The sequence below is a fragment of the Grus americana genome, chromosome 1 (assembly GCF_028858705.1).
Source record: "Grus americana isolate bGruAme1 chromosome 1, bGruAme1.mat, whole genome shotgun sequence".
Taxonomy (NCBI): Eukaryota; Metazoa; Chordata; class Aves; order Gruiformes; family Gruidae; genus Grus; species Grus americana.
Genome location: NC_072852.1, coordinates 148,495,089 through 148,508,658, shown reverse-complemented (window position 1 = coordinate 148,508,658; position 13,570 = coordinate 148,495,089). Strand labels below are relative to the sequence as shown.

At 43.8% G+C, this 13,570-nt stretch overlaps 1 protein-coding gene across 1 annotated transcript in view; it reads left to right on the top strand.

Moving 5' to 3' along the window:
• The first annotated feature begins 930 nt into the window (after nucleotides 1-930).
• The window catches only part of RFX8 (regulatory factor X8), a 28,761-nt gene continuing 16,121 nt past the window's right edge, over nucleotides 931-13,570 (top strand). The window contains exons 1-3 of the mRNA XM_054820528.1: nucleotides 931-1,122; nucleotides 7,750-7,811; nucleotides 9,841-9,927. Of these exons, the coding sequence (XP_054676503.1) occupies nucleotides 964-1,122; nucleotides 7,750-7,811; nucleotides 9,841-9,927 (308 nt within the window). The 5' untranslated portion in view covers nucleotides 931-963. The remainder of the gene's footprint in view (nucleotides 1,123-7,749; nucleotides 7,812-9,840; nucleotides 9,928-13,570) is intronic.

Sequence of the window (13,570 nt, the reverse complement as noted above, 5' to 3'; positions counted from 1 at the left end):
CTGTGTTCTGGGCAGACATAATTTTCAAGGCTTTGGTTCGGGGTGCTGTGAGTGAATAGCATTTTCCCATGGGGCTCTCAACACAGCATGAGGCTTTACAGATTAAAAGCAACATGTATTATACATGACATCTGCGTGCACTGCTCCTCAAAAGCAAGGTACATTGAGGGACTAGAAAACCAGCAATCTTCCACCATAAATTCCCCTTTTGTGGTCCCCTGTCTGCCCACACGTTGGCTTTGGTCACCTTGTCATAAGAAAGCAAGCAAGCCAGTCTGTGACATACGTGGGTTTTCAGCAGCTAATTAACATGAGGAAGCCACGGGAGTTTCTGAGAAGCTGAGCTCTGATGTTACCCAATGCCATCCACTAGGAAGCTTTTAGACGCTCCAGCCATACATAATTTATTTTTGCCAGTCACATGGCAGTAAAGCTCATTTTGCATAATGGCCACTTGCGATGGAAAAGTGCTTACAGGGTTTCAGTGGAGCAGACAGCCCTTTCATCTATCTGTATCAAAGAGAAATTAAACAATTATGGGAGTTTACAGCATTCGTGTAGAAAACTCTGAAAATAATGTTTTAAAGGCGTGCAAAACCTATTAAGACAGCACTTACGCTATTCAAATGTACTGCCGCACAATTGTTCTTTTACGCCTCTTTCCGGCGTCTTTGTACCTCCTGGTTTACACCTCATTCATTTGCTCACCTGCAGTCCCTACGGAATGAAGATTCGGCCACACCGGACTGGGTGCCCGGAAAGGCTGCATCGCGGCTGCAGCCCGCCCCGAGCCCTCCCCCGCGCTCAGGTCTGCACCCACGCCCGAGTGGGCGCAGGACCCACGCCTCCGAGACCCGCCGTTCTCCCTGCAGGGTTGCAGAGGGAAGCGGTGAGGCCGTGCCGGTAAGGCCGGGGGTTCCTCGGCCCAGGGCAGGGCTGTGCGGCGGGCGGGGGCCGGGCTGGATGCGCCGCCGCCCCGCGACCGAGAACCGGCTGCGGCAGCGGTGGCAGCGCGCGGTCACCCGCCGCTTCGCCGACCGGTACCCAACGGCACGGCACGGCACCGCCCGGGATGGCCGAGAGCAGCCCCACCTCCCTCCTGCACCCCTCCATCATCCGCTGGTGCGTGCTGCACCCTTCCCCGCGGCCGGGGACGGAGCCGGGGGCGGGGGGCTGGGGAGGCCCTGGCTGAGGATGGGGCGGGAGGGGGGCAGCTCCATCCTCCCCGACTGGTCTTCCTCCCCCGCCGGGGGTCTCGCAGAACTTGCCCGGTGGGCTTGCTACAGGGAGGGCAGGAATCCGACTTTTAACACTTATTGCTGTTTCGTAGGACAAAAGTCTGGCCCCATCATCATGGCGGTGCATAAACAATGCCATGAAAGCAGGAAAAATTCCCTGAAAGTCCGTCTCCCACCACAGGTCTTACTGATGAGGTGGTTTGATTCGGGGGAAATGGGATTTTGTCTCGGCTTACCCACTCGCAGGGGTCTGGCTGCTGGGCTGCCGCCCACACGATGGTGATGCAGCAGTGCAGATGGCGAGGAGCATCCCTGGCTGGCCCACTCGTGGCATGGGCAGCTGCGAGGCCGCACGGCCAGCGGCACGCTCGCATTCAGAGTCATGCGGAGCGATTGACATTCTCTGAGGTTATGTTTCCTTGAGGTGAAGGTAATGGTTGAACTCCTCAGTGAGATACTTTCTATGGTGGAGTAAGGTTGTCACCATCATTTTTTTGTGCTTTGACAAGAGTGTCATCTGCCGTGCGACAGCAAAAGAGAAACCAGGGTTACTTTCCTTCTTTCCCCATGCACAGGCGAGTCCAGCTAGTAAACAGTGTTGAAAATTTGTGTGAAACAGTAACACCACATACAAGCAAACTTTTAACTTGACAGCAACTACAATCTTTTTCTTCCTCCCCTCAGTAATATCTGAGCAGTGGGAGTTAGCCTGGACTTTCGCTGTGATGCAGATACCACTGCTCCCATTTTAAAAGGACTGAAGGAAGAGATCCATCCAAGGTCACCCAACAAGTTTGAGACACTGCATAAAACTGAATCAAACAATCTGTGAAAGGATGAACTGATGATTTTTTCATCACAGCCTTCTGAATTACCTTTTCATGTTTTGAAAATTTTTAAAGATTAAGCTTAATTTTATGGTTGGTGCACTGACACTAGAAAACCAGATTGTTGTCCAGAAATGGTTCAGCAGCAGACTTGGAAACCTGTATAATGGCCTTACTGCCAAAGGTTCACATATAGCAGGTGGAAAACTCCAAAAACCTGGAGTCTATTTGAGGTCCTAGAACTGACCAGATAAGAATCCCAATGGAAAGTGTGGATAGAAATGGCGGAGGCCTTTCCCCAGGTGCTTTTTCTTTACCCTCCGTGTTCCTCCCTTACCACTCTTTCCTTTTGGTTTTGTTGTCTTTATTAACAGCTTTGTTTTGATGCATGCCATAAACATTCAGGTTTTGAGAATCTTGGGGCTAATAGGCAAGATGATGGGCACTGTGCTCTTTGCAGATTATTTTTTCCTGATAGACAGTATTATTGTATTATGTGTCAGCACTAAGAATGTGTTTGACTTGTTATTTGAAAAAGGCTGGCAGTTTAATGACGATAAATTCACAAAATGGAATTCTCAAATATTTTGTCACTAAATAGTTAAATGCTGAGGCAAAACTATTGGCAGAACCCAGCTACTGAAGCATGAATTAATTTGTGCTGCACTTCGAATGACTCTTGTGGTGTTATATCAAGGATGAATTTGGACTTAGGTTTAATCTCCTCTGGGACTGCTCAATTACGAAGGGTTTTGTGATGGTTGCTCTAGAAGAAACAGGCATTTCTGCCTGTTGGGAGGCAGAGCTCAGTCAGGACTCTTATCTAGAATAAATTTCATTTACCTTTCAACCCCATGACAGGAAATACCCCATTAGCGCAGCAGATCCCCGCTCTTTGGTGCAGGTTCCTGCTCGTGTCTAGCCGTGAATTCTTCGCTGTGGGGCTGGAGGTGGCAAGGAGCTGGCAGGGAGCCCAGCCCAGCTCAGCCCCAGCCCAGCTCAGCCCCAGCGCCAGCCTCTTGGCTTGGTGGGTGGGAAGATGGGCCCCGAGGAGGTAAAAGCGGGGCATTTCGGGGCCTTTTGCTAGGGAGAGGGGAACCTGGGGGAGGCAGTCAGCCCTCTTCCCTGGGCAAAGGGCATGAATGAAAGGTGAGGTAGACGTCATCAAACTGCACAACGATCACGGTCTTGCTCAGTCTAGATCACGGTCTGGCTCAGTCTGTTCTAGCAAGCCGGTTTGCCGAAGACCTTATCCACTATGTACTGCCAGTACGGCTAATGCAGAAAGATAAACACTGGGTCACCTGCAATCAGGCTACTAATAAAAGAGAGGATGCTGATTTAAAATCCGACCAGCTTATCTCACCTGGTGATTATGAAAAGTCTGATTTCCCAACCAACTTGATTATCAGTAAAGACACAGTGAGTAACTGGCACTGTGCTGCACTAGCATTCAGCTGATAAATTAATTAAATATGCATAAATCATTTGGTATAACGGAAGCGGAGTCACAGTAAGAAAACACTCTCATACGATCAGTGTGTCATGCTTTGAAAATTAATCTCTGTGCTTCGCTCCAGCTTTGCTCCTGTGTTTGCACCGCAGGAGGCTATTATCTTCTGACATCAAAACCATGGGCTTTATCTCATAATTAAAGGTCTTTTCTTTTTTTCCTGGTGAAGGTAATACATTAGGCTAATAAGTAACTAAGTTTGCGTCTTCCTCACCTTATTCACACAAGCAGTTGCATTTACTTGGCTATGACCATTTTGATAAGTAGGATGAGTAAGGGATTTGGCCAACGGACGAGTATTTAAACACCTGAACCAGTTTCAGTCCTGGCAGTTCTGTTACACAGTAACTGTAAATGAAAATTCTGTTGTGCTAAAACCAGTGAGGTTGTATGAGAACAGAATTTGGTCCTTCATAGTTTGTGCATTCTCCATCCCAAAACACTATATTGCAGAGTTTAGATAGAAAAATGCTCCTATAATTTTCTTTGGTATAGTGGAGACTTTTCTAATTAGAAGATCAAAGTTACATCCTTTGATGTAACAAGTTACTGTATGAGAGATGCTAATACTTTCTGTATTGATGTTAAAGTTATAATGATATTACTAAGTTGTATTTTTTTATTGATAACGGTGAGATCTAGTTAATTTTTTAGTAGAGTCTCACAGGACCTGTCTTACATTTTGGAAACAAGGAAAGTAGAATTTTAAAAGTTAAAAGAAACATAGAATACATACATATATATACATACACGAAAATGTATAATTTTTTTTTCCAGAATACAGATTAACATAAAAGTAGTAGCTCTCTTTTTGATTCTAAGCTTCTATAAAATTGGAGTAACTATTACAGAGCACACTGTAAACCTCATGAGCTATTAAAATCACAAGCTAACAAATCTTTCTTCTAAGTCTGACATAAACCGATTGATGTTTTTGTTTTAAAGGATAGCTGATAATTTCTATCTGTGTGAAGGATGCACTGTACCCCGTTGGCTACTGTATGAATTGTATATGGAAAGCTGCAGTCCGAATTCCAAGTATCAAGTAAATTCAGCCACCTTTGGAAAGGTACAGAGTAAATAGGATACATAAGATAAGAAGCAGGTATACCTAAACAGAAAATCTGATGATCAAATATACACAGTGCATATCAGAAGAGACTGAATAACAGAGAAGAACGAATACGTAATGTATTATGCTTGTGTCTTTTCTAATGTACTTCTGGTAAGCCCTCATGTAGGCACAGTTATACTAGAGAAAAGAGTATTCTTTGTGGTGGAGTTTCTTTTCTTTAGGGAACTGGTGTATGTTACACTAGGAAAGATTTCTTTAGCCAATATATTTTAGAAGGCTTTACCAGGGCAAACAGTGCAAGGTTAATAAACTAGTCCTGAGGAACTGTTTCTTCCATCCTTAAAAGACCCCTTTGGTTGTTCCATAATTTTATACTTTCCTTTTTAAGTATACTTGAGGCGATTTTGCTCCAAACACACACTAAAAAAATTGTTATAGAATCATCCAAGCAAAACAAATGCAGATGTAAAACCCAATCTCCTTCAAACAGTTCTGCTCTTCTAATACGTGGAGGTTGATGCAACCCACAGAGCGATTACCACTTAGAAATCTCAATTGCAACACTTACAGCTATTCAACTTTATTTAATAAATTAAGGAAGATAGAATGCATTGTGATTATTTGTTGGTCAAGACTTTTGATTCAGAATTTCCTATTTTTACCACTAATGTTATTCTGTTAGTGCCCATGGTAGGAGCTACTAAGCATTGTTTTAACACAAAACCAAAATAATTTAAGTAAAAGTTGTATCTGAAATGAATTTCATTTGTGCAGATAACCTCATTTTATGAATCATTTATCTCAATTCAGTTGAATCTAATTTTTTTTTACTGGGTAAGTTAAATCACTCTTACTTAAAATTAATATTTGAGTGAATGATCCGGCATGATTTATTACCAGAGCTTAATGGATCATCGCCCATCAGCCAAGCACATAGGTAGAACTTGCCTGGCTTAGGGTAGATGTCTGCCGTGAAGCTAGTCACTTTAAAATCTCTTGGTAGTCAATGGAGAGAAATAAGCAGTTACATATGATTCCTCTCACCTTAAATGAGTCATCGCAGGCAACTCAGATGAAATGGGCCTCGGAACTGCCTGTTTTTCTCCACTCACTACAGAGTCTGCAGCAACTAGCTTAGACATCTCTACCTCGTAGCCACGTAGGTAAGGTTAATCCCATCCTGTCTGTACACTTTCAGGTGCTCCAGCATGACTGAGTTACCACCTGTAAGCTAAGCATTCTTGTGGGTTAAGTTAATGCATCTTACTTTTAAGTTGGGACAGGCATGGATGAAGCATGCGTCTGGTCACGCAGAAGAGCTTAGCTGATGAGCCATAGCTGCTATAGGTTCGTGCTTGCAACTGTTCGCTCACAGCCTTAACTGACCCAGTGCACTGCGGTGCGAGTTAACACATCCCAAGTGACCAAGCTGGGGTGCAGCTCCCCGATGGCTTGCAATGGTCTGTCCTTCTGCCGCAGGAGGTGGGACTGTGAGGAGGGCAGGAATTGCAGCAACACTGATTTAAACTGAAGGTGCACATGTAATCGGTTACCACAGCCTAGCTAATGGACTGAACTGTTAATAATTCATCAAATGGTAGTAACCTGACTGCATTACACGTGTGTGGACTGTAAGGACTTCTGCAGTCAAACCCTGTGTGAATCCAACCGTGGTGATTTAAGACAATACTCATCTCATTTGCCCTATCCCTCTGCTCAAATACACCGCTGTCTCTGTAGCAGAGGCAGTGGGAAGAAGTATGTCTCTCATGCCACAGAAGCCCCAGTTTCATAGACTGTCCTTTTAGGAAAATGGGATTATGCTAAAATACCGGTTTGAGAAAGGGAGCAGCTGAGCTGGGTGCATGCAGAACGTGCAAAGAACAGGACCACTGCAACACCGTTAAACCTGGAGGTGCACATTAGTGTGAGTTGGAGAAATTTGTCCTTTAGCAGGCCTTTGGACCAGCAAAGTGCACACTGCATAGAGTCCCAACTTTGCAATGCCGAGTGGAGGCTCCCCTCACTCCTCACTAACTTCGAGTACTTGATCCTCTGTTGCTGCTATACAGGGAATGTTAGCCTGAGCTGTCCTGGGTTCATCTCTGTCTTCACAGGACAGCTTATGCAGAATAATCATAGTGAAGTGGATTATTATCATAGAATCACAGAATGGTTTGGGTTGGAAGAGACCTCAAAGATCACCTAGTTCCAACACCCCTGCCATGGGCAGGGACACCCTCCACTAGACCAGGTTGCCCAAAGCCCCCTCCAACCTGGCCTTGAACACTTCCAGGGAGGGGGCATCCACAGCTTCTCTGGGCAACCTGTTCCAGTGCCTCACCACCCTCACAGTAAAGAATTTCTTCCTAATATCTAATCTAAATCTGCTGTCTTTCAGTTTAAACCCATTACCCCTTGTCCTACCACTACGTGCACTTGTAAACAGTCCCTCTCCAGCTTTCCTGTAGGCCCCTTTTAGGTACTGGAAGGCCACTATTACCCTGACAGTTTCTTATTACTCTGTAGGGCCTTACCTTGACAGATGCTGCGTGACCTCAGTTCACATTTACCACTGGGTTGGTCAAAAGGTTGCTTTGCAGCTTGATGATTCAGGTCCTTTGAAAACAGATAAGTCAGGCCCTATCCTGCGAGTACTCCTTGCAAGAGTGAGTGGGCAGGCTAAATCCCTTGTGTGAGTAAGTCCAACTCAAATGAGTAAGGCTTGCCATGACTGGCAGAGTACTGGAGAATCACAGCATCTTTGAGTTCCCCTAGCTGATACGCCCCCCTGACTGCGGGTGGTCTCCTGCTGCGTGCACTGACTGTGTTTTAGTGCAAGGTAAAATGGAGTAGTCTAAAAAAATTCCTACCTGAGGGAGGTAACTCCCTTAAATTACTTAGCTTTCAATCGGCAAAAGCCTGATTGAGTTCAGTTCAACAGTTATCATTTCAGAGGTATGTAAGAACAGGTATTAGCCTGTAAATGATGGAAAGCAAAAAAGTGATTAAGGAGAAAAAAATATAGCAGGTATGGTTTTGTGTTTTAGAATAAATTTGCCAAGTATCTCTAATTTTCTATTTGGTTTTTTTCAGCTTATTCGGTTAGTTTTCCCAGGTCTGGGGACAAGAAGGCTGGGCACAAGAGGAAGTACCAGGTATTGATTTTGCTTCCTTTGTCTAACTAAGTTATAAATAACTGTTCTAATAACATTTTAAAATGGCTGAATTTTCAGCTCCAGCACTGTAATACAGCTGCTGAATTGTTGGTTCCAAGTCTGTAATACATCGCAAGATCCAGAGTGATTCATGATGACACCAAAAACTTTGAAATAGAGTTAATGCCATGAAAGTCACCACATTAGAGCTGCTTTGGTAGGGCATGAATTCCAGATCAGACTGTCTTTTAAAGAATTAGTGCTCCAATTTGTACTGGCTACTACAGGATGGCTTACATGAGGCATCTGCCAGACATCACAAACTTACTCAGAGCTCTTGAGACACCAGGTCAGGAGAGCCTGGCTCCGGCATGCACAGGGGTGGCAGCCATGATTAATGTCTGTGTTGTGCTTTTCATCCTTGCACATATCCGTATGACCACCAGCATGTACTGGTGGTCAATGGAAATGTTGTAAACAGTTTAAAACCATTTAAATCAGACCACCTCAGATCCTCCTCCTAAATTCCTTTCCTTTCCCTTCCCTCTCTTCTTCTTCTAGAGCACAGAGAGATCAATAATCTTTCATCAATTCAATGACCAAACTTACAATCGCACTCTGAGCATCCAAACTGGAAAAGGGATGTTTTAAGGCCATTGAGACACAGTAATTTTACAAGCATTTTGAGTAGCTGTCAAGTACTGGTGTTGAGACTGACATGCCCTTACTTGATCTGCGACTTTTCTCCACTAGTCTGGACTTGCTATCAGCTTGATCCAGCAAGATCCTTTAATTTGGGAGTGCCACACCGCAGACACTCCCAGGCTTCTCCTCCTCATAGCTGGCAGGAGTTGGGATGGTGTGTGATAGCCCCCAGCCTCCACGCTCTTCTCTCTTCCCATCAGCAGAAGGTTACACTCTGCTGCCTGCTGGTGGCCCGAAACTACTGCACCGCTGCCCTGGCTTCCCCGGGGACCCAGCCTGGCAAGAGACAGCTGTTAGCACCTGGCTAGCAGGGATGGCAACTGCCCTGCTCACCCAGGTTGGGATAAACCTTAGAGAAGATCTGGAGGGTTTCTTGGGTGTTAGCTTACCATGACCATGAAGATGATCAGAGGGCTGGACCAGGGTCACAAAGATGATCAGAGGGCTGGAGCACCTCTCCTATGAAGACAGGCTGAGAGAGTTGGGGTTGTTCAGCCTGGAGAAGAGAAGGCTCCGGGGAGACCTTATAGCAGCCTTCCAGTACCTGAAGGGGCCTACAGGAAAGCTGGAGAGGGACTGTTTACAAGTGCACGTAGTGGTAGGACAAGGGGTAATGGGTTTAAACTGAAAGACAGCAGATTTAGATTAGATATTAGGAAGAAATTCTTTACTGTGAGGGTGGTGAGGCACTGGAACAGTCTGCCCAGAGAAGCTGTGGATGCCCCCTCCCTGGAAGTGTTCAAGGCCAGGTTGGATGGGGCTTTGGGCAACCTGGTCTAGTGGAGGGTGTCCCTGCCCATGGCAGGGGTGTTGGAACTAGGTGATCCTTGAGGTCCCTTCTAACCCAAACTGTTCTATGATTCTATGATTCTATGACCACCATGGGCCACCCAGTCCCTAAACTACCATGAGTGGTTGTGGAACAACTGCACTAAATCCTGCAACTTCCATGGGGATACAGGGTCCTCTGTCAGCTGAGATTCTGCTCCCTGACTTCACTAAGTGTCCTGTACAAATCTATCGCACCCCGTGCATCAGCTTATGTTTGTTCATTTAGAAGAAAGTATCATTCCAGGGCAAAAACTGTTAAAAAGAGTTTGTAAAGAGCTTGTGCAATTAGCTTCTATTGGGGAAAATACATTTAAATTTAAAAAAAAAAAAAGAAAGTAAAGAATTTAATTTAAGAATTTTTTAAAAAATGTAGCTTTTTTTACTCAATCTGGTAATAAGATGAGCATTTGCTTTCAAAGGAGCAATATGAGTTATTTGCTGACTTGCTGAAAATCATATGCTTGTCAGTTCATAAATTTGTTTTATTTTCTAGGTATCATTATGATGGAATAGCTATCAAGAAGAACTCTTCCTTTTATGCACGTTATTGCTCTCTCCTGTCTGAAAAAAATTATTACAGGTTTGTTCTTTTAAATGTTTTAATCATAAAATGTCACATGACCATCTATATATTGTCTGTATATAAAAGTCCGCAAATCATCTGTTGAACATTGACAATAGTATTTTATTTTTCTTCTTATTATACACACTATAAAAGTGCTGTGCCATTAAGTGCTGTGCCCTAATAGAGAAGCTCCATTTTGAAAACAAGCCCTGCCTAATCAGACTTCCTTGAATTGCACATTTTAGCCACGTAGATCTTAAGAGCAAGAACTTGTGCCAAACTAGAAGAGGAGCTTAATATATTGAGACTCTCAATGGGAGCTTAGATAAACATACCGACAATTGCTTCATGACATTGTAGCACCTTCCGTATTAAACAGTAGGCTGAAGAGACATGTATTAAAGTATAAATGCACTGTTTTGAAGAGTTCTACACGCAATCATGTTTTCTGGGGTTCTTTTACTACTTGAAACAATGAGGCATATTACTTTGCAAATCCTTCTTTCACTTTGTTTTAAAATTTCAGATTTTAAAATCAACTCTTGTGAGGACACAACAATAAGAAAGTGTATAAGATGAGTATAAATTGATTGCAAAAAATAAAAGTCTGAACATAATTGATGAATGTAAGATGCTTTGACAGATTAAACTGTAGACATAAGCACATTCCAGTTGTAGGCAGGAGAAGAAGAGTTCTTATGGTTAAGCTTATGGTTGAGATAATCAAACCACAGGCTTGCGTTTCTCCCCAGAAAAAAGGAAGGGCAATGCTGCCACCCCTTAGTGGTGTTACACTCCTTTTAAACGCACAGAAGAAAAATAGGTGCAGCCTATGCCTTGGACTTTGGAGGCCAGGCTCATATCCTCACTCTCTTACAGACTTGTACATGACTTCAACATGTATAGGGAGAAGTTCTGTGCTTTGGTTTCCATTCTTTAAGATGGAGGTATAGCATTTTTCTATAGCATGAATGTTAGAGAGATACAAGTCAGCCCATTAAGCATCCAGATACTCTGGTGATGATGAAAGCTGTTCCAGTGCCTGTGATATTTTACATGATGGTTGCTAATTGAATGCATGAGTGTGAGAGAATGGAAAAATTACACCCATAGGTCTGTTGCCTTCCTCCACGGGTTTTACAGCAGAGTAATGTTGCAGAAGTCCACAGAGTTGACAATGGTAAAGAATGGGACAGGGCAGAGGATCAGGTTCTGCAGATGATCAAGTGGCAATTGGTCGTTGTGAGACCAAACAAATTATTCATAGGCAACTCGAGGCTCATTTCCCATGAGACCCTCACTGAAGTGATATCTCTTGCTACCCGTGCACCCAATATAACCAGAACAAGTCTAAGATTTGACATCCATAACGAGAAAAGGTCTTGGCCACTGTTCAAGGAACATTGCAGGTCTCTGCCTGAGTCTCTGCTGGTCTGCCTTCTTCAAGGAGAGAGGTGTTTCCCTGCAGCAGTCTCGCTGGGCGTAGTAGGAGAGCTGCTGGCTCTGGTCGTAGAAGAGACAAGAGAGAGAACAGAACAATTTGAATTGTTGCTCTTTTTCCTCCCAGCATAGAAGTATGCTGAAAAATTACAAAAAGTAGGAGGAACCAAAGAATCAATGTTGACTAAGTCCAGGCCAGGTGCAGGAACAAGGCCTTTAGCCACTACTGGGAGCCAGAAGCACCACATCTGCCACCATATCTTGTGTCCTTGGCCCCCCTCATGGAAACAAGACGTGTTCCCCCCCGGGCTGGGGGACAGGCTGTAGCCTATGTTTAATCATAGGGGACCCGCTGTACTGGCTGCAGGCTCTCCTTCTCTGCAAGCTGCCAGAGGTACCTGCCCGGACACCTTCTCCTAAAAAGCTGTATTTCTTTTGGTCAAACCAAGGAAAAGGAGGTGGACATAACCAGACGTCTAGTGATCTTGATAAAGTTTCTTGGAATAACTTTTCAGATTTGAAAAAAAATTCAAAATATAAAGATCGTGTTCAGACAAAGATCATCTTTCTGGTTGCAGTAGAAAAGTCTCTTAACTACAAATTTATCTTGTCTGACGCTTCCTTCATTGAAGACAGTTATAAGAAGTCACCAAGCTGACGTGTGAAGCCAGACAGCTGAAATTAGAACAGCTTCTACTCTAAATGCAGCCACGTGTCTCTGTCCTGAGCCAACGTGCACACCCGCAACACCTGGGCGGCCGGGTGTCACAATTACTTCTTGTGTCTGCTAAACGACAGCAGGGAAACAAAGGAGAGGAAGCAGTAAAAAAGCACAAAACACAGCCAGAGATGCATGAATAGCACAATTTTTTAAAAAGAATAAATTAGGCCACATACAAAATAAGCAGCAGCTTCAGCCAAATAAGTGAATTTGTTTCCATCTGTATTGAGTTTTGTATATTCTTTGCAAATAAATAGGAACACATCAAGGAAAGACCTCATTTTACTGTCCTCTCAGCAGAGTTCAGTACTTTTTGAAATCAGAATTAATTTTTCGTGATCCAATGAAGTTGATAAAACCAGCAATGGCAAATAATTCTAGATTATTATTTTTTTAAAAATTAGAAAATGGAAATTTAGAAAAAGAGTAATGAAAACTTGAAGACTTTTCTACCTGCAATAACTATTGCTCCCTCCCGTGCCTGAATAGAGTCCAACATACAGATGCTTTTTCTGTTGCATCTGCCTGAGGGGAAGGTGGAGTTGAGAGCCCAGTTGAGAGGCCAAGGCATCCACCCGACCTGTGGGTTGGTGAAGAGACAGGGATGGTTTCAAAACTATGATCCACTGTTTCTAATTAATGTAAAGAATATTTCTTGACCATATTGACACAGTCAGCAATCGACACGGTGCTGGTAGTGAGGAACTGGGCCTGTAAAGGGTCTGGGAGGTTAGCAGCTTTGCTTATTGGTGTCATAGAAATGGCAGTATGATTATAATGGTTTGCCTTTGACTACAAAGAAGGCATTTGCTTTTTGATGGTCACCGTGGCCTTGGATGTGTCGATTGGCTGGGTTGGAACATGTTCACATGAGGCGTGATGAGGGTGCTCTTATATGGCACCTGTAAGTTGGTTTGTTTAGTAGAAATTTTGGATTTTTTGAAGATACACATACCACAGCTCTGATGATGATATTATGAAAGCAGTGTAAATAAACACAACTGCACCCAATGAGGTCTCCAAGCGGATTAGGGAGATTTAAGGGGATATGGTATTTACTGATTTGCGTTACAATAGGGTGTCCTCTGGGACAAGCTCTCCCCAAAATGGTACTTGCTCTGGCAGATCAAGGAGGCTTGGAGTATGGCAGTATTAAAAAACGCCAACGAATTTTGGCTTCATAAGTTACTTTATGATTCTAGTAATAGGGAAGGTTTGGGCTTCTGACTTTCTAGTGAAGCAAAACCACAATTTTTTAATAAAAAAAGTCTGATATGATTCTAGCAAATCAGCTTTTCTAATCTCAGTGTAATCTGACAGTCAACAGCACACACATTCACCACCCTCTCTCCTTTCATTTTTCCTTTGTCCTTCCTTCCTCTGTTAGTCTTTTCATCATCCCCACCATTGTATTTCCCATTTTAGCTCTAGTTCCCACCTCACATCATCATCCAAACTCTGCAAGAGATGCGGTGAAACTCCTTGCAATTTTGCTGT